The sequence below is a fragment of the Hyperoodon ampullatus genome (genome assembly GCF_949752795.1).
Source record: "Hyperoodon ampullatus genome assembly, chromosome: 10".
Lineage (NCBI taxonomy): Eukaryota > Metazoa > Chordata > Mammalia > Artiodactyla > Ziphiidae > Hyperoodon > Hyperoodon ampullatus.
Window position 1 is genome coordinate 8,068,325 of NC_136923.1, and position 25,465 is coordinate 8,093,789.

At 38.9% G+C, this 25,465-nt stretch overlaps 1 protein-coding gene across 2 annotated transcripts in view; it reads right to left on the reverse strand.

Moving 5' to 3' along the window:
* The window catches only part of SETD5 (SET domain containing 5), a gene marked incomplete at both ends in the record, with an annotated part of 42,802 nt that extends 17,726 nt beyond the window's left edge, over window positions 1–25,076 (reverse strand). The window contains 15 exons of one of the 2 annotated variants that reach the window (XM_079713144.1): window positions 1,125–1,254; window positions 6,468–6,710; window positions 7,125–7,445; window positions 8,122–8,379; window positions 9,128–9,211; window positions 9,565–9,814; window positions 10,959–11,068; window positions 12,172–12,289; window positions 12,675–12,823; window positions 13,614–13,856; window positions 18,370–18,548; window positions 19,085–19,143; window positions 19,482–19,633; window positions 20,017–20,122; window positions 25,006–25,076. In XM_079713144.1, the coding sequence (XP_079569270.1) occupies window positions 1,125–1,254; window positions 6,468–6,710; window positions 7,125–7,445; window positions 8,122–8,379; window positions 9,128–9,211; window positions 9,565–9,814; window positions 10,959–11,068; window positions 12,172–12,289; window positions 12,675–12,823; window positions 13,614–13,856; window positions 18,370–18,548; window positions 19,085–19,143; window positions 19,482–19,633; window positions 20,017–20,122; window positions 25,006–25,076 (2,473 nt within the window). Of the gene's footprint in view, window positions 1–1,124; window positions 1,255–6,467; window positions 6,711–7,124; window positions 7,446–8,121; window positions 8,380–9,127; window positions 9,212–9,564; window positions 9,815–10,958; window positions 11,069–12,171; window positions 12,290–12,674; window positions 12,824–13,613; window positions 13,857–18,369; window positions 18,549–19,084; window positions 19,144–19,481; window positions 19,691–20,016; window positions 20,123–25,005 lie in introns of both variants that reach the window. The other variant, XM_079713143.1, reaches the window with a different exon arrangement.
* Between the last annotated feature and the right edge of the window lie 389 nt (window positions 25,077–25,465).

Here is a 25,465-nt window from a genome sequence, read left to right on the forward strand (position 1 = left end):
TAAAAGCTGCCAATAAATTGATAATATTGACGGAAATCTGTTACCAGCATTTCTTTATGTTAACCTGGTTTGAGTAAATCTCCCTAATCTTTGGTGAAGAGAATAATATATTTTAAATACATGGTATCATTTATCTTCCAGATGTTCTACACTGGGATCTTATTATCCTGAGGTTACACACGCGATAACTTACAAGGTATTATCCAATCTAGGGATAGAAAAACAAAGTCAATAATTTTTAAAAAATCTATTTTTAGTAGCCTATTTTTCCCCCATACAGTATTACACAAAGTTTTAATATAAAGCAGATATTACTAGTACAAATCTCTTTATTTAATTCAAGTTCATATTTACTCAGACAATGAATAGAAACAAAGAAGTGGTTTTTATGAAAATCTGAAATACTACTATGTGACTTTTAGCATCTTATTTATTTTGGTATTTTGTTTTGACTACATAATATTCACAAAATTGATTTAGAGATAAATAAACTAAGAAGAATCACACAGAACTTTTCAATTAAAGTAATACTGGCCAAGAGAAACTTCGGTAATAAGACTATCCCAAAATAAGTTAAGTTGGTATCAAGTCCATACACCAGTGCTTTCAACTGCAATTCAATTAAAACCCCTGCAAGAGTCACTGGAAAACCAGTGGGCCAGATGATTTTACATGATCCTCCAGTTTGAAAACAACCAATTCATAATAATTTCTCATTTACTTCACTCATACCCTGCCCCCTTCAACCAAGTCCCACCCAACTCAATCACCTATGATTTTGATTCTTTCCTGAATAGTGCCCCGCATCTTTCTTGCTTACTTCCCCTCTTATAAATATGGATATAGATTTCCTAAACTTACTACTTTAAATGTATCTAACCTTTTTTTAAACCATTTCTGCTGTTATCTGTACACTGTCTAGTTCCTTCTTTGTCGTCCTGGGAATACTGATCCCTGACTTGAGATCTCTCTCTTCCTCTGTAAAGACAGATGTAAAGTAACTATTTAGAGAACAATGCTATTTCTTTTTTTTGTATCAGACTTTTTAAAGTACTCAGTGAAATTTTTTATGTAGATCCAAAATAATCATTGCTCATGTATTCAGAAAGGTCTGCCATACATACCTGCATTGTCTTTGCAGATACTAGAAGAATTACTATTCTCATTACTTTGGTATAGGTGCTGAGTTCTAGTCTCTTGGGGTACAGATGATGTCTGGGTCATCCCTTCTTCCAAGGCTTGCTTTATCCAGCGCTATAATGGGAAAAGAACCAGGGAATTATCAATAATCATTTAAAACTATTTAGGTCACCTATTTTAAATGCATTAACCAGGTCATTACGTATCAACTGGTGAGAGATGCAATACAATGCATTCATTCGGGTCCACAGTCAAGTAGTTTTTGTCTTGTGTTTCAGCATTTTAGGATAGTGCCCCATCAATTCCTTTTATGGGGCATAATTGAGAAAACCTAGATTACACATAATGAAGTCCCATAAAAAAGCCCAAACCAATTAAAAAAAAAAGATTACTATTTAACTTTTCATATTGCTTAGAATGGGATAAATGGGAAAAGATAAGGAAGAAGTCTTAGCATTTATTTAAGAGAGACTCCGATCACACAGGACGAAACTAGCACATAAAATAAGTGCACAGAAGGAAGATAAAAGATCTCTTAAGCGTTGTCTGCCCTGTGTTGGGCGTATCTGAAGAATAGAAAAGATTCACAGGAAAACTTTGGATGAGGATAAACAGCTCTTCACTACAAGTACCGAAATGCTTCCAGAAAGTCTACTACTCTCAGAATATCCTCTGAGTTTTCCCTCCTTGTTAAGTAGTTTGGTTAAATTATGCATGAATAATACAAATCATCTCCAGAATAAATGACCTTCTGCAGAAATCAAAAAGGCAAAAAAGTAAAAAAGAGCTCTCTAATCAGTCATTTTTGTAGTGAATAATGGAATCGAAAATGATGGAAACAGATTTTGGTCAGAAAGTAAGCCTGCTGAGATTAGCATAATAAGATTATGCATCCAGTGGAAGAGAGAAAATTTTTTACCTGTAATTGTGTTCTCTTAAGATACACAGTTGTAGGTTGCTCACTACTCTGTGGCTCTCCTGCCCTGACATAAGACAGATCGAATTTTGATAAACATCAATTTCTGAGCCAGACCCTATCCCGAATAGGAAGAGCAAAGGTGATTATAACTTTACGCCTTTAGAGAACCAATATTACAGGTAAGTAAATATTCTCTTTACCAACGAGAGAAATTCTAATAGATTTACCCTCTTAGAAACTTAGGAAATAATGTGAGGAAACCAGACCATGTGGTCTGCCAAATGAAAGCAGAATAAAATTATGAATATGAGGAGGTAAAGAGTGAGTAAGTATCTAAGAAAGACAGCTCAACATCTATTGAATCACATCAGCATTTTAGGATTTGATCAGGCCTCTGAAAGCCAAAACAAGACCAAGAAAGAACTAACTCTCCTACATACAGAATATTGATATAAAGATGAAAACTGTCAGAACCATAGCTCCTTACATAGAAGAGACCTCAGAAGTTACCTTGTCTAACACATTCATTGTACAGATGGGGAAAATAAGGCCAGGAGGCCAAAAAGAGTGAAAATCCTTTGTTATAGATACCTTAGTACATACAAGTTTTTCATCAGAGCAGATGACAGGACTCATTTGGGGTCACTGTGCTTTCTTCCTAGAGAAGTCAATTTCTTATATTTCCAGTGTCAAATAGATGCACCCATAAAAGAACTTATGCTCTGGATCTGATGACTACAAAAAGGGAAAGTAAAACCAGGACAAGGGCATTCTAAGGAATAAGAAGCTGCTTTGGTTAGCTTAAGGTCGAACACAGCAACATGATCAAACCCATTCCTCCCTGGCCCTATATGTATGTCTATACAATATTTCAGGGCCTGTAAAGAAGGAACATGAACAGCTATTTGTATCTAACAAATTCCAATCACCCCTATAGATAATAAATTAACTTTAGACAACCCCTCTCCCCAAGTTCTAGCTACAGTTATTAAGGTCAAAAGAACATTTCTCCCTTCCCTGAAAGTCTGTGTTGAAGAGATTTTTAGGAAGCTCAGAGATGGGCAACAGAAATGTCTTAAAGAGTCTCATTACGATGGGGAAAGAGAAAGGAATTAATTTGGGTTTTAGGGTCCAAAGACCTGGATTGAAACTTGGCTGTGTCTCTTACTAGACGCCTAACTCTGGGCAAGTTACTGAATGTTTCTGAGCCAAAGCTTCTGGATCTGTAAATTGAAGCAATAATCCCAGCCTCACAGGGTTATCATGAATGGTGAGACAGTGTGTGTGAAGAAAGCTTGTAGCACAGTACTGGGCACACATGTTCAGTGAGGACTAGTTCAACTGAATTTCAGTGCTATGTACAGAGATATACAGATTAACAACCCTCCAGTGCACATCATGAAATATCAATGCAAAACACAGTGTTTCATTTTCAGTCTGAATGGGAGACCAAATGCCCACACATATTATGCCTACAAGGTAAGTTTAGAGATTTAGAGAGAGCAAGGAGGGATACTACCGAAAGGCTTCTTAGCCAGTCATAAATGCTTCCATTCTAAAATAACAAGTGAAGTAAAATCCAACAAAAGACATGCCATAACATGCTAGTTAAGAACTGTTAATCGATTTAATTTAGAAACTACAGAGACATCATAAAACATTCTGCCAAATACTCTAAGAATCTGGGTGCAAATATACACATGCAGCTTTATACTGTTTTAAACTTATGAAGCTTTTACCTCCTTTAATCAGATATGAAAGAGTAAGCCTATTAAGAATGTACACTGTTCTAACTAATCCCATGGAGGACGACAGTTGTCCTCATCTATCTGTTTAAATTATATTCTTCTCTGAGGGATTTTCAGAAATTTATTACAATATTGTTTTATCATGGAAATCTTCTTAGGTCCTGTACTATATGAATACTTTCTAACCAATCTAAAAAATCTTCTCCTTCCCCATCTAGGATAAAGCTGAGTTCAATTTCTATATAAGGCCCAATTTCATTAATTTTGTCCCATAAAAAGTTACAGTCTTGTTGTGTAATATAATCTTGATACATTAACAGCAACTATTAAATCTGTGATTAAAACTTAATTTTAAAAGACCCAATTTAAGTAAGATAATTTGATATATAAGTCAGCATACATAGCCTGAACTCTTCCGAAAGACCAATATGACACAAATAGATAAAAGTGCCTGCCTAATAAAAAAAAAAAAAATACATGATGTAACTATGAAAAAAAAAAAAAAAAGTGCCTGAGCAGAGCCTGTATAAAACAAGACTAAGGATGGTCAGATACATGTGGAGAATATAACACGGACATGAGTTAAGTGGGATTTCTAACTGTTGCCAATGGAGACACAAAGATGAGATACAGATGTAAGTCCTAAACCATAACCAGGTAAAAAGAGCTCTAAGAAATGGATTTTCTATCAGATTTGAAGTCATATTTCTACACATTTTCGATTTTCACAGAACTCTGCTACTTGGAAAAAAGCAAGATGGGAATAGAAGGATTATAACCCAGCATCACAATGATCAAGGCGGTATTTTAAGAGGCTAGTCCTACTATTTACAATTCAGACTTCACCATTACTCTGTATTAATAATTGTTCACCCTTCTTAAAGGACCAAAATAAGAAATTCTATTATCTGACTTGGTAAGATGCTTCAGTAGTTAACATCCTAGGAAATCTAGTACTGTGTCTAGCCAAAGACACAACAAAAGGAAAAAGTTTATTTCAGATATATATTAAGCCATCTCTTGACTTGTTCCTCCAAACTAAAGACCATATTTACAGCTTCTCTAATTGTTCAATACTACTCTGAAAATGTAGTTAAAGATTCTGAGCTGTTACTCTTAATGAGGGACTGAGCTAAATGTAACAGGAAGATTAGTTTTGCATGCCATACCACAGTTAATGCCCTTCTCCAATTATTACAGAATTAGGTTAATCATAATGGTCATTAAATGGCAAATACTTTTTTTTCCTTCTCAGATAATTTCTAAGATCCAGGATAAGTAACTTGGTATAATAAAAGACCCCCAGAGACCCAACTTTCCTTTATCACTTAGGCAAATTTCTAGTCTTATTTTCTTCTTAAGAAAGTTGTCACTGTTTTCATTTCTGACACCTGAAAGTTATGTTAGTCCATCATCCACAAACACTTCTGGCAAAGATCTCATGGTCAAATTTCTCTTTAGGAGTTGTTCTACTTGGTAATTTCCCCTAAATGAACCAGTAAGTGACTCAAACACTTAGGTAAGATTAGGAAGACTTTCTTCAGTGTATGCTGCTCATTCAGTGGTAGTACCCTTCCTTTGTGTGCAGATCCCTGTTGCCCTCCTCCCCTCCATATCCCAACCACTTTGGCTCATCTTTTATGCCCCCTCCCCCCAAGAAATAGTATCTGCTCTTTGGGAAAAGAGAAAAGCTTTAAGTTTGGAGGAGTCAGGGAAGACCTGCCTGGAGTTGGAGACTTCATCACATCAAATAATCTATATGCAGCATCCTCATGTACGTGATGCCAGTGGAGGAGGGCAATGGCAGACACTGAGGAAGGCAGCCTGAATCCAGATCTGAGGATAAGAGAAAAGGGTGTTCCAGGGAACAGACTCTACCTCAAAGGAAGACCAAATGAAAGGGTGTCCTATACTTCTAGAAACACGAAAATGACATTATAGGTCTGAGGGAGTGATCTATTGAGAGACACCTTTGGAAAATGTGCAGGGCTTCTGGGAATTAAGAAAGAGCATTCCAAAAACAAACAACCGTCAAATACTACTGTCACTAGATCCAAAAACAATATATAAGTAGAGAAGAGCGAGAGAGAGGCAGAGAGAGAGAGAGAGAGAGAGAGAAAATTTTATAGTGGGTTCCATAATCACTAGGGAATAAACAGACCAACTTGTCATTTGATCAAGGAACAGGAATTATGCCAATTGTATACAGGACTTTTCCTCTACTCTCAGTCAAATGGTAACAGTGATTGAATTAATCCAAAACACAATTCAATCATTCTTCAACTTGTGCAACAGTGCTCTAGAGTACCTGGGGCCCAATCTCACACAATAATCACAAATGGACATGTTGACCAGTATCACAAGAGCACACACAGAACACCCCTCCCTACCCAGTCACCAACTGCTATGTGCTCTCAACTCAGTAACCTCAAGGGCTCTCAGAAAAGACAACAGTGAATACTCACAAACTGAGCACCAAAAATCTAGTATACATCCCACCTTAGTCTCACTGACTCTTGATGCGTCAGTATTTGTGGCTGAACAACTAACTCATTATAAACTCATACGGGCAGAGTGTGGCTATCTAGAGAACGTGTTAGATATGTCACCAGTACTGGAATCCTAGCTTAAAAGAAAAAACCGCGTAAACACAGACATACCTTTTTACAGGAGCTGAACATGCCATCAGGCAGAAGCGGCCTTCGACGCCTCTCAGGGATAAAGGGTGAGCCAAAGCGAATGTAGTGTTTGGGGGTGGTGCAAATTAACGGGGAATGGATAAGACCGGGTAACATGTTCAGGGTCGTTGCCAGTACAGTTGGGTCCGTGGTGATACGTAAAGGGCACTCAACAGGGCACTCTTGCTTCTCTGCTTTGTCATTCAACCACTCTGTAACTAGATACTAAGTTAAAAAAGAGACCATCAGTTGATGCTGCAGATGCAAAAGCCAGAGGAAGCAGTGTAGCTCACAAACACAAACCTCATCTAGAAACTAAACAGAGGTAGATATAGCGGCTGCAGAGAGTATGAATCGCACATTCAGAGCACAAGGGTATCTTCTTTCACCCTCTCCGTGAGCACTATGGAAGGAATGATTTCAGCTCTGCAATTTAAACTGCCTAAAAATTATGGGAACAAAAATGAGGTAGCAGGATGACCTCAGCCCTATGTGTCTAAGCATTTTATCTAAAACTTTCAATCTAATAATTCTTAGATTATTATTTTTTTTTTCCCCCTGGGGATTACAGGTCCTTTCACTTTATTAAGCCACAGCTTTTGGCAGACTACACTTAATGAAGATGTACTTGTAACTTACCTTTTTGGTTTTGGGGTATTTAGATGCAGCACGGTTGACATGGGATCCAGTAACTGACACCACAGTTGGGTCAGACCCTGTTAATTGCCTGTTTTCTCCTGAACAGTCTACATTTCCAGCTTCAGTAGGAGTTACTGAGCTGTTATTTCCCCCCTCTTCCAAGGCAGCTTGTGATAACTCTGCCTGCTGTGCAATGGCCTGCTTCTGACGCTTTAGTCTTTGGGCTGAACTGGTCCGGTACCGAGAAATTCGACTCTTCGGTCGGGGCCTAGAAGGCTTTGCTGGAGGTGGTTTGGGGACTGGTTTTTCGGCAGCAACATCCTATAACAACAGCAAAGTTAACTGCTTACCAGAAAGTTCTTATCAGCAAACATTCTATCCAGTTTCCTATTCACTTTAAGCATTCTGAATGTTTACTGGTGAAAAAAGTGAGCGTTTAAAAACATTAATTTCAAATGTAATCCTTATAAAATTTATACATTTAAATCAGCTAAAAAGGCTACAGGAAGATGTCTCAGTTATTTATTTTTCTAGTAAGTATTTATAAAATAGGTCTAAAGTCAGCTGAAAGTAGCCACCTAATTTTAGGTTCTTAGCAGGGAAGGTAATTCTTCCTTTGTCTCCTTCCCCAGATACTTAGCTTAAGGCTTAGAATCCATGGCTAAGGTAGGAAAAGGAGCGAAGAATTAATTCTGAGAATCCTATGAAAGGTCAGGTACATGACAGTGCTACACAGAGAGCCAAAGAGAAACCACATGATTTTTAAGAACTCACCACCAACAATATCTGGCAGAAATTGTAGAAAGTCCCATTCTAGTCTGAGAGTATCTAGTCATTCAAATTCTGTCTCCTTGAATCCCACAAATCAGCTGACTGAAAATAGCCTTATTTATTGCAAAATAAGGCAAAGCTGAAAATGCTGATACTAACCATTCCAAAAGATAGGTAACTGATATTAGCAAAAGAAAGACTAAGACCTGGAGTCTTTTCATCTTACCCCTGCTTGGGAAGACCTCCGGGTGTTCACTCCAACACTTTGTGGGTTGCTTGGGATGGCAATGTTTGAAGCAGGGTTGCTAACTTCAGATTCATGGGCTTCAGTTTTTGTCTCCTCTCCCACAGGAGTCTCTGAGGTGGTGGTAGTAATCTCTACGTCAGAGTTGCTCTGTTCCAAGGTCTGATCCCGCCGCTTCTTTCTTTTCTCTAAGCTTTCAAAAGCATGCATGATGGCTTCAACCTTCCTATCTTCCCGGGTCTAGAAAGAAATAACATTAGCATAGAAGGAAGCCTCAACCAGGAGAAGGGAACAGCTTTTCAGAAGTATTATTAACAGAAATTGATAGACATTTATAGAAAATACTAATAAGATAATATATATATCTTTGAGAACATAAGATAAAAACTAAAAATGTTTCATTTAAATGTTGCAAAGAGTGGTAAAGAAAGGCAAGGTCAAACCCAAGCTTTTCAAAAAGGGTCAGCTATTTTGAAACTTTTTAATACAAAAGAAAAATAGCTATCAAAACCAATTTTTCTCTACATTTTCAGAGTTCAAAAAAAAAAAAAGTCAAGCAGATTTTCTTAAACAGCTTCTCAGGGACAGAAATAAACATGACTGATTTCAGCCATAAAGCAGAATTTTTGAATCCATATGACTGAAGGTTTTGTTTGTTTTTTAAATGTCAAAATTCACACAAACTTAGGAAATTCCTAAGTTAGAGTAAGTAGCCTAAGGATATTTTCTTCCATTAAGACAGTTTTTTGGAAATCAGACAGTTAGTAAGAAACCTCTTAAAACCACCATCTGATAATAGTCACTAGAGAACTACGTGTGTGTGCCTGTGTAAAAAATCATAATAAAATCTACTTTATAGAAAAAGCCCACACTGTGACCTAGAGGTCATGGCATAGTAACTTATTGAAGAAATGAGATGATATAAGGGGTTTACGTGCTATAGGTAACGTGCGTCAGCAGGAACAAAATGACGTTAGAAGGTACTCACCCTCTTGCTATGAGCTGGGTTTTCCTGGTCATCTGTAATCTCTTCTTTCTCTTCTTCTGCTTTTTCTTCTGGATTGTCTATTCCCTTTAAGACAGAGGAAATATTCAGCTGTATTCTTAAGCTCTAAGAAAAATCAATCCCTGTTTTTTTGCTGGTAGCTTAGAACTCTCTAGAAACAATTTCTAGTGGGGTTACATGGTAAACACAGATGATAAATCTCATTCACTGGACTGAAACCTGATAAGTACCTGAACGGATGTTCCTGACATTGTAAAAAATAATGAAAAGATAATGAATGAAAGCACACCCACCTTGATATGAAGGTTATTAAGTGTTAATATAGATTCCCTACACAAAACAACATGTGGCAACCTGGGATCCTCTTCATCTGAAGAGGATCAACACCAAAGCAACATCCTCTGACCAGGGGAGATTACCTCATGGTCACTGGATACAATTACTTTCTCAGGAATTTGCTCTGGCTGCTGGTTGTTATCCTCTTCTGGAGCCTCATTCTGCTGCTCCATCTCTAGCTCTTTCCGTCGTGCTTTTCTACGTCTTGTCTCTGCTCCGATGGTGGGTAGGCTTGGAGGAGGTGGAAGTGGCGGTTCTGCAGCACTGGGATTCCTTTTCTGTATAGGGCAATTCCGGTTCCCCTTGTGACATGCACAGTCCACTTTATAATTACTGCTCCAAAGAAACAACCAAAAGTGCCTGTTTCAGTACCCTTGAATATCAGTTATATTATCCATTCATTCTCTTGAAATATTAGTATAGTAATTTCCTCTAGTTTCATCTTTGAACAAGGTAAATAGTCATTAAGAAAGTCCTATAACTACTTTCAATATTCTGTGTTTCTCTATATAACCGCAACACTTCCCCTATATATGGTCAGTGGAAAGGAAGTCCCCACTAAATTCAATTCTCCCAACTGTCTACGCTATTTAGTGAATCAGTGACAGACTCTGCAGTGGCCATACTTATCGTGTCTACCTTCACCATGTCCTCACTTTTTTTTTTTTTTTTTTTTTTTTTTTTTTTTTTTTTTTTTTTTTTGTGGTATGCGGGCCTCTCACTGTTGTGGCCTCTCCCGTTGCGGAGCACAGGCTCCGGATGCGCAGGCTCAGCAGCCATGGCTCACGGGCCCAGCCGCTCCGCGGCATATGGGATCCTCCCAGACCGGGGCACGAACCCGTATCCCCTGCATCGGCAGGCGGACTCTCAACCACTGCGCCACCAGGGAGGCCCTGTCCTCACTTTTATATACTGATTCCCTACTTATTATTAATACCTTTTCTTCTTGCATCAATTGTCACATAACCCATTTGCCTTAACGGACCAAGGGAGAAAAGCATCCATTTTACAAAACCCATCACATAATCACCTATGACTTGCCATCTGTTTTTCTGCATTGCCATATACAGCTACATTACATGGCTTGAGTGGATGGAGCAAAGCTTTAAATTCTCATTCTATATGATCCCTGGTACAAGTGCTGTGTGCATAACAATAGATGCTACTGCAATTTCTACGAGTGTTTCATACATACACTTTTTGTTATGTTTGCTACATAGAGGCATAGGCCAAAACACCCTTGGTTAGAAGACTGGTAAGCAGTATCACACTATGTAGCTGTGTCTCTTAAAAAAACACCCTCAGTCTGTCTTTCCCTCCACAATTTCTAGGCAGAAAATGCATTACTCATGGAAAGATTAGGTTTAAAAAAAAAAAAAAAAAGGAAGCAAATGGCAAGGCACAAAAGCAGACTGAACAGAATAGCTTAATCTGTAAGACAAGCAATTCATGTTAGGAAAGGTTGTGGAAATCTTACCAGTTACTGTACTCATAGTCAAATGCTATGGTGACCTCAGCATCCTTGGTGATGGCAGACACAGCATAGATACAGAGGTGAATCATCCCATCTGCAATCATGTGTCGCACCTGTGTGAACAACACTTATGGTTATGATTTATCAAAAAGACCAGGAACTCTCCATAAGAGGGAAAAAACATTTTACCAAACTGGTATCTCCTCACTTAGAGTTATGGTAGTCTGTCATTTAACTCCATCATTTCATTTGAAACTATCATATAGTAATTAAAAATTTATGATATCTCTTGAGGTAAATGAAATCTTGAGATGTTAGCAATCAGCGTCTGCTCTACATTTTTTAAAAAATAAATCTATTTATTTATATTTATTTTTGGCTGCCTTAGGTCCTCGTTTCTGTGCGCGGGCTTTCTCTAGTTGTGGCAAGTGGGGGCTACTCTTTGTTGCGGTGCGTGGGCCTTTCACTGCAGTGACTTCTCTTGTTGCAGAGCGCGGGCTCTAGGCACGCAGGCTTCAGTAGTTGTGGCACAAGGGCTCAGTAATTGTAGCTTGTGGGCTCTAGAGCACAGGCTCAGTAGTTGTGGCACACGGGCTTAGTTGCTCCGCGACACGTGGGATATTTCCAGACCAGGGCTTGAACCCGTATCCCCTGCATTGGCAGGCGGATTCTTAACCACTGTGCCACCAGAAAGCCCCTGCTCTATATCTTAAAGCTGTTTTCAGTTGCACCAGAAAATTAAAATTCCTTAAGTCTATAAGAAAAGCTCTGTGGATTTTCTTGCTGCATTTGATGTGGTTGCACTCATTATGCACCAAATATTGGACTTTAGAAATGTCTAGAATCTCTCTCATAATCCTATTAGCTAAAATCTAAAAAACTGCAAACACACACTTTCGTTTTGGCCCAATGATAAAATCTTTTATATGGCAATTCTTTAATATAACCTCATTGACTTCTTATCCAGTCTACCTCTTTCTCTTTAGCAAATGCTAACATGCTTTTTCCCATTTCTGCCTTCTCTAAAGAAAATCCATTCCTTGCCCCCATCCTGTGAGAATAAATGCATCATTACTTTTGTCTTTCACCTCTTACAACGAAAGATCACAACCATTATCTACAGACCTTAATCTGGGTGAAGTTTTCAGACTGCTTCTTCAGTTGACTTGTCCTTTTGGTGCTTCCACTCAAAGAGAAATTGCTACAGAAATCTTACCTCTGCATTTGGTGTACATGATCTTCTGATGAACCGAGCATCATTACCGAAAGTACGTGCATCCACACACATCTCTACACCATTGAATTTTGAGTAGAAGAGCACAAAGGGGTATGGTCTAGGGATATAATTAAAATTCCTGTAATTCTCAATACAAATAAAAAGGCCACCCCATGATTTCAAATATGAAGCATATGCTGACAGAAGAAGCAGTAGTCCTTTGGAACGCCTACACTTGGAAAACATCACATGCTTGTCTGCTTCTGATTAAAGAATAAGCACAAAGCAAGGAATGCTTCGCTTGGAAAGGAGTCATCACCACTTTATACGTTAAACAATTTGCAGGTTTATTTGCACTTCTCTACAAATAGCAGAGAGGCATGAGCTTATCTGAGCTGTAATCTTTTCCCCCAAGAGCATCCCATCAACCAGGATGGTTTTTACAGCCGTATGCTCAGCCAGGCCCACTTTAGCCCTTACTATTCAATGAATGATGCTCTTACTTTTTGAAGAAATGTCCATTGACCTCAAATTGCTGCCGTAACATGACTTTGCCTCGATACTCTATTATAAGAGTGTCCAAAGCCAAATCTCTTGCAGCCCTCAGGATCTTCCGGTGCTTCTGAACACGAGTGACTCTTCCCAACTGTAGCTGAATAAAATCAGAGTATTAACATTAGATAATATCAACAGCAGCTTAGCAGACATTTAAAATATTTCTTAATTGAGGAAAAGGCACCAATATTTTTAGGTTTTATTTGTATATGTTACTTAGCTCAATGATCAGACATTTTAAAATATGATAAAACCTTATTATTTCTAGGAAACAGGCTCCATCTAGTGAACCTGCCACCCCCCCAATCCTCAAAGACAAGAAAAAAAAAATCTAAGAAAAATATATGATTAAAATTTTAGTGGCTCTATGTGTAATTTAAGAGCTTAGGTTTCTATTAATCTTAATAATTCCTACTGCGGCTGTATAAAATTTCCTATCCTAATTTATCTATTTTTAATTAATAAAGATACGTAGTTTAAAAACATGTCTCCGAACAGTTTCCAGTTACTGTAACTTGCTTTTAGTTAAAGATGCTCAATAGCTGGCTAATTTGTTATTCTAAGGCCATTTGAAAGAAACAGTAATTCCAAAATATGTCCTTCTCCTGGGTTCTTAAAATCTCAACTACAGGGCTTCTCTGGTGGCGCAGTGGTTGAGAGTCCGCCTGCCGATGCAGGGGACAAGGGTTCGTGCCCCGGTCCGGGAGGATCCCACATGCCGCGGAGCGGCTGGGTCCGTGAGCCATGGCCACTGAGCCTGTGCGTCCAGAGCCTGTGCTCCGCAACGGGAGAGGCCACAGCAGTGAGAGGCCCGCGTACCTCAAAAAAAAAACAAAAACAAAAAAAACCCCAGCTACTTAGGGAGTCTTTAACCCTTTGATCCTTACCTGCATTTGGGAACCAATAACTGTATTATTACAGGCCAATTCAGTCTTATTAATAGTGTCTAAAATAGCAGGTTTGCCCACAAATTCTTTGCTAGAATGTAGATGTTGTTCAAGGGCGTTCTGTACATCTGCACTGTACTGATTAGTGAAGGCTTCTTCATACTGATCAGTCCATAGTCTTATCCGATTTTCCCATCCCTCAGTTGTATTCTCATCTAAATTCTGTGCTTCAGAAGGAGAATTCTGTAGAGAACAAAGGTCAAGTAGGTTAGGAGAGTCCATAAAAGGGCAGGGGTGGGTGGGTGGGGTGGGGCAGGCTGAATATCCAGAGATTAGTTTTCACTTGGCAGTTGGTGTGGCATAAGAGTAATGGCCTGGGAGTCAGGATCTGGCTTCTATCATGGTTTCACTACCAATGAGCTGTGAGGTTCAGCTTCCTCATTTATAAAGAGAGAAATTAATCTGGATTGCAATTCCATTCCATCACTGTCATTTTATGACCATTTTTAAGTCATAAAAATCAAACTTATCAGAAGAATGACATCAAGTTCATAAGAAAATCTTCATAAAAATGAACAATACAGACACCTCAAAGTATCCATATTGCTTAAATTTCAATACTTATCAAACAACAGTGTGCCATCTCAAATTGGTAGTTTTACTAGCATCCAGGAGAATGTTTTTGTGCAACTTATTATTTTTAATATACAATTAATACATGTTCATTCTAAAAATACATGTGAACCAAATAAACAAATAAGTAACTCATACTCTTGCCTCCCATAGAAAAAGCTATCATTTGGAGTATATCTTTCTAGCACTCTACTTTTGACATTTTAAAACAGCCACCCTCTGAAGAGGTGAGGTGGGTGGAGGGGCGTGGGGGTAGGGGCAGTGTAGGAAATGCTGAGAGATACCTCTTTCGGAAAACCGCTGCCCTCTATGACAGTACAGTACTGAGGAAAGATTATTACATCTCACCAACATCATCCTAAACAGTTTTATATGTGCTTGTGCTATAGAGACACAGCTGAACTCTGATACATGTTCTCCTCCATGGTGTTCAGGACTTAAGGTGTCGTCAGAAAACAAAACAAACGTGTGATGATGTCACACTAGTGACAACTAGAAGGAAAAGACACTATAGTACCAAAGCTACCTACAAATCCATGTCGACTCTAAACTTGCAAAAACAGGTATGAAAAAATTAAATATAGTTTCCACGAATGACAGAGAAAACATTTATACCCATTATAACAATTTCTTTCACTTCTGTGTCACAAGTTTTGATTGACTATTGTCTACCATCCTTCCCCCAAGGAACAGGGAAATCAAAGTAAAAGTTAATACCACTGTTTTCCACATTTGTCACTAGAGTCCAAAAGAATGAACAATAAACAAAGGGATCTAACAAACACCTAAGGCTAACACACCGAGAACAGACTATCACCAGCTTGAGGTGTCAGTAGCAGCTGAGCAACAGAAAAGTACAAAAGCTGAGGCTTAAGGGTGTTTATAAGACTGGGGATTAGGGGTGCCCAAATAGTATTCCCAGGTTTAAGCACCCAGTAGTGATCACTGAACTTATGACTTGTTAAACAATGTATACTGGAAGCCCTTGCCATAGTTTTAGCTATTGTTCACTAATATAACTGTCTACTCTGCTATCCCATTCTTCCAGGTACTGGAGACCCCATCTCAGTGGGTTTAGAGCAGTGGTTCTCAACCAGAGGGGATTTTGCCACCAAGGAGACATTTAGTAATACCTGAAGTCATTTCTGATTAATACACCTGGGTGTGTGTGTTATTGGCACCCAGTAGGTAAATGCTAGGGATGCCGGTACATGGCTGACTGTAATGCGAAAGACAGCCCTGATCCCTACAAAAGATTATTTGGTTCAAATGTCAACAGTGTCAAGGTTGAGAAACACTGGTTTAGAGCAGTCTCCAGTAGGGAAATTCAACTTTGGGGTTAAAAAGCCAAATGATAGGTTCTTCTCATTCTTACGGTACTGTTCCCACTCAGATGCTTGGTGTAGTTCTTACTAACAATTAATTCTGAGTACAGAATTTATAACTCAATTTAGAATTCTGATATGAGAATCAAAATAAACCAACTAGTACTATTTTTTTGGGGGGGGGGGCTACTCTTCATTGCCGTGTGCGGGCCTCTCATTGCGGTGGCCTCTCTCGTCTTGGAGCACCGGCTCTAGGTGCGTGGGCTCTAGAGCGCAGGCTCATTAGCTGTGGCGCACGGGCCTAGCTGCTCTGCAGCATGTGGAATCTTCCTGAATCAGGGCTCAAACCTGTGTCCCCTGAATTGGCAGGCGGATTCCTAACCACTGCGCCACCAGGGAAGCCCCAGTACTTTTTAGTTATCTAAATTTTAACATGCTTATGGGGCTATCTGTCAACATCTCAAAACTGCAAGCAATATTTGGGGTTTACATGTAGTTTTCTGGGAGAGCCAGTCAACTGCTTTCAAAAGGTTTCAAACCTCTGGAAGCAAGTTACACTAGTTAGCTGATAAAAGAGAAAAGGGCTTAACATCTGGGATCAGGGGCTACGTCTGCCCCTTAAATCTACTGAAGGTCCCCTTCTAAGCAATTGTCTCCTTGCAGGAGATAGATCTAACAAAGAAACAGTAATTGTGTTCCAAGACATCCCAGGGTTCTGATGGTCTTGGGCTCTTAAGTCCTCTCCCATCTCTTTTACAGATATGTACAAATCTGTTTATGGCTATATGCAAGGTGAGGCCTTCTAATTTTATATAAAGTGCTACCTGAGATCTTTTTAACATGAGTCATATTGGTGTTCCATATGTGTATGTATGTGTGTGTGTGTGTGTGTGTGTGTGTGTGTGCGCGCGCGCGCATAAATCCTAAGAAAGCTTATGCTCACTAACAAAGTTTAATGTTTACCACAGAACGGTCATCAGGAAAGATCCTGCTTTTATATCAGTTACACATTTAGGCATAAGTATACTTATGGAATTAAACTCAACCTTAATTCTAATTAAATGCTTTGAAGCCATTAAGTAATGGTTTGGGAGGTATGCTGTCCTTCTATATACACACATAGGTAAAGGAAGATACCAGACAGTATATTCAAATCTCCTTTGGGCAAACTCTTTCCTTATCACCTAGTAACTGAAAGTCCCTTTAAACCATTGTACATAATTTCTCTATTCTCCAACCACTACCCGAAATCATGCCTCATAAGCTCTTTTATTTGATAATTGAAGAAAAGAAGCACACTAGCATCACCCGAGTCTTCTGTACCAAACAGATATGCCAGAAGAAGACAGCTCAAAAGTAAGTAATTCCAGTGAGAATAATTCTTATCAAAACTACTACCTTCCTACTGATGAAATTTATCCTTCCAACTGGTGATTAAAGCCTACATGGTGCTAGGGCGGGTGCACAAGAGATCCTCTATCACCAGAAAATCCTTACTCCTGAGGTGGAGGCCAATCACAATGATGGAAAACATCAGCCTCATTTTGTTTGGCAAAATGTCACTTACCCCCACCCCGAGAGAAGCAGCTAATGAAAAACCAATAAATGAAGGCTAATTACAGAAACGGAAAATATTTCAGAAAATGGCCAAGAAAATCTACTTTGGAGAAAGGCTCTATGAAAACTGAATGGCAACAATTACAAACTAACGAAAAGCAGGGTCCAAGATTCCCAGACCATCAGTGTCAGGAAAGAAGCTGACCAAAATGCAAGATCACAGTGAAGTAAAACACAGCATCAGGGAAGAATACCCCTTACCTTCATCCGCAAGGACTTCCGGGATCCCTCTCGAAATGCCTATCCCAAAGAGGAAAACAAGTAGAACAAAACAAAACTTGGTACCAAGAATGACAGTTATACCTATCTGAGACTAAAACTAAGGCAAGAACTAGTGTTCTAGTCTGTCCCCTCTACCCTAGGTAACAAATACAATGGAATTCCCCACACTATTATCAAGAATAGGGGTAGCACATGGCCAGTGAACTCTGAGGCTAATTCCAATACTTTCCATTGCGGAATTAGGTAATAAACAGGGAAGAACATGCATCACTTAAATCCTATATGCACCCCTGACACTAAAAGAAAAAGTAAATAAAAATGTTAAGTAAGGCTGCAGATTTACCAGTTTTGAAATTAAGAAGGAAACAAAGACCAATCCCCTTAACAAGGGGTGGGCAAGTCACCTAGGAGCAACAAAGTTGCCGTGATGGGGAAGAAAGAACACAAAACAGAAGAGATTTCTTCTGGAGACTTTTCAGTTGAGAATACAGGAAAGTGACCACAACACTGAGGAAGCCTAGACCATTCAAGAGATGTTGCCTGAATTTTTTGTAACAAGGGAAAAACAATCAACCAACAACATGAAGTGGGCATGTACCAGGACAAGAATTTCAGACTGGGTTTTGGGGTTGAGGAGGTGGGAGATACTCTAAGGACAGTGGAAGCTTAGACTGGAGGCTGCAGCACACATGGGCTTGTGCCAGGTGGGGCTGGGATTTCATACCTGGGATGGGGGCTGGAGCAAAAGAAACTCTGTGCCAGTTGTGATGATATGGAATGGCATAAGAGAGGTTGATCTACATGTTCATAATACAAATTAGCTGATCTGTGCAAGCAGAGCAAAAGTGGCCCTTCAAACATCTGGATCAAACTTCTTAAAAGAATTCTGGTGCATTCTTCATCCAAAATTTGGGCTATTTCAGACACATTTCTATTTGAGATAGTTTTACCCTTCATACCTTGATTTTCTTCGTCTTTGGTGCTGCACGACCCTTTTCTGGACTCTTTTTCCGCTTCTTGGGTTTGGTTCTTCTAACAGTTAAGGTGATGCTTGTAGGTGTGTGCTGTGTTGCTGTATACAACACAGTGGAAGGAGAAAGCTCCTCATCCCAGCTTTCTGTTGCACTGCTATCCCCACCTGAAAAAAGGTTATTTCATAGTTCACGTTGTACAAAAAGCCTCATAAATACATTAAAAGCAGCTTATTCCTTTAGATCTAGCCCATACCCAGTAAGTTATTACTTCTACTATTAACTCTATTATCTGTAGAACATATACCTACATTCCATATAGAAACAAGGTTCTTTCTGTATCACTGGCATTAAGCATACAAACCCTGTTCTATATCATGTATTTCTACCCTTGAATTCAGTCCCCAAGCTCCACTGCCTCAATGTATATGTAACATAGAAAAGGATGTGTGTGTGCACGCGCGCATGTGCGCACACGCATGTGCGTGCTCACAAGGAATATTTTGATTACTATAGGGCTAAAATTGTTGACTCTGGATACAATTAATTCACAACAATAGAATTACAATGGTCTTGAGAGGACTTCAATCACTGTCCATGAAAAGAGCTGGGGACCATGGGAACTTACAAGGTTCTTGGGATGAATATTAAAACCACAAAATAGTATATGTCAAAATATGGTCCTAACCCATCTTTGGCTCACCTGATATGTTGTCCTGCTTCCGCCGATGAAGTCTAATAACCTTCCCCCTGCTCATTCCCCTAAAGAGGGAAAATAAACTTAAAGTAGTCCTTCCAACAGCATGCAGTGCATCATCACACACATGGGAGAAGTATCTCTGCATATACTACCCCCTTCCTCCCACCTACCAAATGTTTCCAGGACATTAAATTTCATATCAAATTCAATAGCTTTAACATCAATCTCTCATTCCTTGTTGTCAGCAATTCTCACCTAGTGCAGAGAATTCGAGCCAAGGAGCACTAAGGAATCATCTACATTAACAAACACAAGAAAGAATACTTTGAGCTTTTCCCTACTAATAAGAAACCCTAATCCCAGCAACCCAGGGCTGGATTTAGATGGAACACGATCTTACCTGCACTTGTCACAGTTGAGAAGAAAGCCATCCTGAGAAAGACCACAAGGACACCAGGTAGGAACAGTCTCTCCTTCAGAGTTTGGGCTGTCTCCACAGCGTTCCTCTACGGGCGACGGCAGGCCATTCAGGTCAGAACGGGGGATGATCGTCTGGACAGGGGGAGAAGCAGGAGGTGTCGGAGGAGGAGGGGCTCCGTAATTATGATCCTGAAAATAAGATTTTTTAAATCAACAGTGTCCAAACACTGGCCCCTCTCTCCCCTAAAGTATGGTACATATGGAAAGAAAGAAGAAAGTAGTACCCTTCGTTTTTTGGCTTCAACCAGGAAAGTGATAAAACAAAATGCCAAGGTCAACTGGGACATAAAAACAAGAACAATGATGCAGGGCTAGACGTCCGCTGGAGGCAGGGAAGTGCAAAAGGGGCAACTTCGTCATGCTGCATATAAACATTTCAAGAAAGTCACAATGTATAAGAATGGATTACACTCCAGGAAGATCACTGCTCTGGAGAGAAACAAATGCATACTCACAGCATAAGGCAGTCCTCGACACCCATGTCTCTGAGTGGTCCCATAATTATGAGTGGAATACACGCTCTTCTCATTAACTGCTGGACTAGCCTCCACAGATTCAGGGCTGCACAAAGGCGAAAAGCAACGCATGATAGCATAACACCTAATCTTCCCTTAAACTAAGACTTAACTTCCCATTCTAACCCCTCCTCTTTCCACAACCACCAGCCACTAGAATAAGAGAAAGAACTCAGTGAAACAATCTGATTAACATAACTAAGCCTATAACAGTAGGAGTGTCATTAAATGTGGATTTGTGTGTAACATGAAGCCAGTACAGGCAGATGTCTCAAAGCAGGCACCTGGGATACAAGGTGTCCCTAATGACAAACACAAACGTACCAGCTGAGCAGGGAGTTTCCCCTAGAGAAGCCACTCTGGGCTGGTTTAGACTCAGAACTATTCTTCTTAATTGGATCTCTTAATACTTCCATGAAACCTCACATGACATTTGCAGTGAGTGAGATGATGAAAGTGCCTTCTGCACTGCCCCAGGGACCAGGCCCTCTTCCATTCACTACCAAGACAGGATACCCTGAAGAAAGTACAGGTAAAAACAATGGCATCTTATATTTATCATACCTCTCATCTTGATGAACCCCCAAACACCTTCCAAATATTAGAGTAATAATTTCTCATCTACCAATGACATGCAAGCATATCAAGGACACAATTATTTAATAGCTGCATGATAATACCATAGAACTTCAAACTATTCAAAACTGTACTCAGAAGTTTAGTCTAACGACAAATAACAACAATAGTATTGGCTACTATTTTGAATTGCCCATTATTTGCAAGGTGCTTTATATGTATTAATTCATTTACTCTGCCACTACTAAACATAATAAACAGCACCCCATCTTTACAGAACATGAAGTTGAGATGGTGAGATTATATGACTTCACCAAGGTTACCCACTGACAGAGCCAGGATTTGAAACAATGTCTGACTCCAAAGTCTGTGCTCTTTCCACTATGCCTAATTGGTTTGGAGACCAGGATAACTTTCTTCTTTTAAAGAAAATTACATAAGATCTTAAGTAACCAGGCTTAGTGAGAAGCTTGGTTGAATATTTTTTTTGCACGCTCACTGAGTGGCAAGTAAACTGTTCAAGCACAATTTATTAAAATAAAATAAATCTGTTGAAATTCAGAAATTTAATGTAAGCCCTTACTTGATAACAAAAAGGCATAGGTGGCTAAGGACAAAATTCACGTTTTTGGGCAAAAAGAACTTTAACTCTGATTACTTAGGTACCTGGTTAGGTTTTGGAGAATTTTGAAAGATAATTAATGAATACAATTGTATGATTTGCAGAACTGAATAATGGGTTATCCGTCATTTAAATTAACCAGTACTGAGGTTCACAAATCAGAAACTCCAAAGACACACATCACTCAGCCTTAGTGGTGGATCAAAGGGTCTTTTAGGGAATCAAATAATGAATATTGTTTGCTTCAAGGAATGTACATTTTTCCTGCTTGGAAATACACATAATATAGGACTTGGCAGGAATCAAGTGTGCAGTTCAATGTGATGCAATGTTAGCTGAGAAGTGAGGGATAAAAGAAAATTCTGAGATATGTATCCAACTCACCCAGTTATATGCTCCAAAACTGTAAGAAGGGATCTTATAAATAACAGCAAAGGTAATTTCTAGGTGAAGAAGAACTTTAGACACAGGAAAGTATTCTCTGTTAGTGAAGTGCATGCATTTTATTACTTAAGAGTGTCTGCAAGATGGGAACTGGGCGGGGGTAGGGGAATACATCAAGAATGCAGGTCAGTATTCTCGAGAAATAGATGATCTGAACGTGGCTCACTGAGAGGCAATCAGCTCTGAGTATTAGGAAACAGGTGGGGTTTCTTAAATAAACCAAAGGCAAACAAGCATTAATAAAATGAAGGTAGAATGTAGTTTCTATGATGGACAGGTTAAGAGAAAGTAATAACTTTACACAACATTGTTAATTTACTAGATAAACAAGTATTTCAAAGAGCTGTACATATTTTATGCAAGAGATTTTGTACCACTGAACACATGGGGTGAAACATGATAGCTGTTTATTAGAAATGGAATTTGTTTTTTTTGGACGGGAAAAAGGAAAGTGGCATGAAACAAAAGATGGCCATGGAGATGGAGCTATGCCGGTTGTATCTTACCCATCTCCAAACTGGGTAAATATGAACATATGCACTTCATGTGCAAGTCTAGGGAATAAAAATAAAATGTATATTGTGTAGGTTAAAAGGCCATCCCACTGCACAATACTTTGTAGTCAAGCATAGCATTTAATATATTGCTATGCATGCCAAATACTAAAATTTAAGCTCACATCTTTTGATGAGGAAACTTTGCAATTTCCATACTGGTTATTGATTAAATACATAGTTACATGCTGACAGGTAACTACAGGATTTCCTAGGATACTCCCTGACATACAGAAACATATATCAGCTCTTATCTATATTTTAAAATATCGATAAAAATTTTGGAGTGTTAGGATTGTATCTCTTTATTGGCGAATTATTTTATGCAAATGTAATTATAGCCTTTCTTCCCCTATGTTTGAACTTCTATGACCGCTAGGCACATACACAGAAGCCATGCTTACAAAAGATATACTCCATCAACTGTGTTCCAAGTATAATATGCAACCTGCTGTTATAACACTACCTCTTAGAAAATGTCTTTAATTCATTTATGGCACGATTGTAAATTCAGAAAAGTCTTTGCTTCTACTGTTACATCTAGAGGTTTTCCTACAAATATACAAAAAAAAAAACAAAAGCAAAACATAATGCATACCATTGCCATCAGATTTAAAATCCCATAAGGTAAGGTCTAGATCTTTTATTTAGTTGAGGATGTTGTCCTTAATACCAGGTTTATTCTTAGAGTGCCCAGAACAGTGGAATATGCATGACAGTGACATATGCATAGTGAAGCATTAACAAATATCATCAATAATTTAACAGAGCGGTATATAAGCTGATTGTTGACATTCTCTTGCTTTATAGGAATACTAAACGAAAAACTGTGTAATTAGCTAAGACCACAGTATCAGAAATCTGTCTGGAGATTATGGATGAAAATGTTTCAGGAAATAGAAACACTGCAGTCAAATTTTTAGGCCAGAAGTATTTTTTGATTCTGCAATTACTTCTGGATTCCCTAGCAACATTTATGGGCAGTCAGCTCTGTACTCTGGGAAAAATCCCTATTTTAAGAATAATAGCTTTAGGTCTTTCCTTAGCTACTAACCCCAAACTCGTTGAGTAATCTTTTCGTTGAAATTTCTGACAAATGTTAATGTTGTTTACATATACAGTCTGTCAGTCAATCCATATAGGAGGCTACTGTTTGACTTTATACAAATTCATTAACACTATACAATTACCTATTAATGCAGGAAGATTTTTAAGTACTCTATTTGGGAAATAGTTGTAAAATTGGTAGTCTCGGCTACTGGCATAACTAAATCTCTGTGGCATGCAAAAAAACAAAAACAAAAACAAAACAAAACAGGAAAAAAGGCCCTGGAAATAACACAATCCACCCTTCCCTACCCCCCGACCCTCCATCTTCCTTTTTATATGGGAATAAGGCCAGAAACTGCTTTCAATTCTACACGACCCCAGAATATAATACACTGCTTCTTAGGGTAGCTTCATTTTAAGTCTTCCTCTTTAAGGAAGTCATGAAACAGTTAAATTATCCTAGGTGGCTTTGTGAAGAAACATACATGCTCTTTACTAATATTCTCAGGCTTAAGGAAGAAAACCACTATTATCAGGGATGCAGTTGAACCCAGAGTTCTGGTACAGTTTCTTTACTTTGCTGAAGGGGAAGGAATCCCCAGGGACTGTGAGAATGGCAAGAGAAACAGGGGAATTAGAGCAACACCCACCTCACTCAAGAAGTGGCTGTGGGATCAAGAGTCTGAACTGGACCTGAACATATTCAAAACACCAGGATTTTTCCAGCCCAGACCCTAATCCCTGGTACTGCCTGGAATAGACTTGGCTTCTGGGGGTGTGCTGCCCCCTAGGCCCCTTGGGTCTCTTTCGCTGGACTTTCACATCCTGGTGTAGTGCCACTTCGTCTTGAAAGGTAGGGGGCTTCCACTTCCTTTCTGTAAGCAAGGAAGATTGGGTACAAGGGAGGTAAAAGGACAAGAGGGGGAATCTGTGAGCAGGGGGAATCTTGGACAACTTAAAAGAGAAGGGATACAAAAGGCTAAAAATTTTTAAACTGTGAATATAAAGTTTTATAATGAAGGCCTACCTTCATTGCCATTTGGCATTTAAATTCTTCAAGAATTGGGAGTCTATTTTAGGGATTGGACTTTTCGACAAATTCTGAATTCCTAAAGCTGCTCTTAGCTGAAAAAAAAGTTTGGTACCACTGATTTTGAAGGTCCTCTTTCTAGGCAATGAATATTATAAAAACAGATGATACTAATTTCCACATTTTCTATCCCAAATATCAGAATGTCTAAGTAACCTGCCCATATAGCTGCAGCCCCTTTACTCTAGAACAATGAGAAGTACATAGGAAGAGGCCTTCAAGGAAAATCAGTTGGAGAGAACTCCTCCTTATCCTTCATTCATCAGGTAATCATTAACTCTACAGAAGCAGGTAGTGACACTTACTTATTTCAATCTTCCTCACCCATCAAAACAAATGAAAACATAATCACTACCTTAAATTTTTAATTCTATTAATTATTTACTCAGAAATCCCGCCCCACCAAATTCTTTTCCTCCCACTTCTAATTCTTTTTTTCCTCCAGTTTCTATGGGGAAAGGGAAAGGTCTAATGTCATTTACAATGGGCTAGGCTTGGGTTTAGAAAATACCAGGTATTTATTATTAGATGCCCACAAGAAATGTCTCCACACAAACTGGTAATGTATCTGCTACCTAGGAAGCAGCACTTACTCTGATCCAGCAGCCATATCTGAGTAGGATGTATCTGGTGTGGTGACTCCCAGAGGGATTGCAATGCTCATGACGTCCAACACAGCAGAGAGTGGAAATCACGGGGTCCAATTATCAGAGACTGGCCACTCTGAGAGTGGGGGTGAGCTGCAGAGCCTCAACCAACATGTTATGGACATGAGGAATCCTAGAACAGAAAACGAAAACATCTAGTAACCAGACAGTTCTTTGAATTTATTACAAATACTACTGAATATCTTTCTATTTTTTGAACAAAGCTTTAAGGGATAAATATAAAACAAATACAAGGGATCAACACTGTCTTGTGTTTACTATGTTCTACATTAATGTTCCACAAAGTGAGGTAGCAAAAGTTATGCTCACTTTTCATTTCTATTTTTTTCTTTTCAGATAAAGGGAAAGTAACAGTCTGCTCACCAATGAGCACATTTCTCCCATT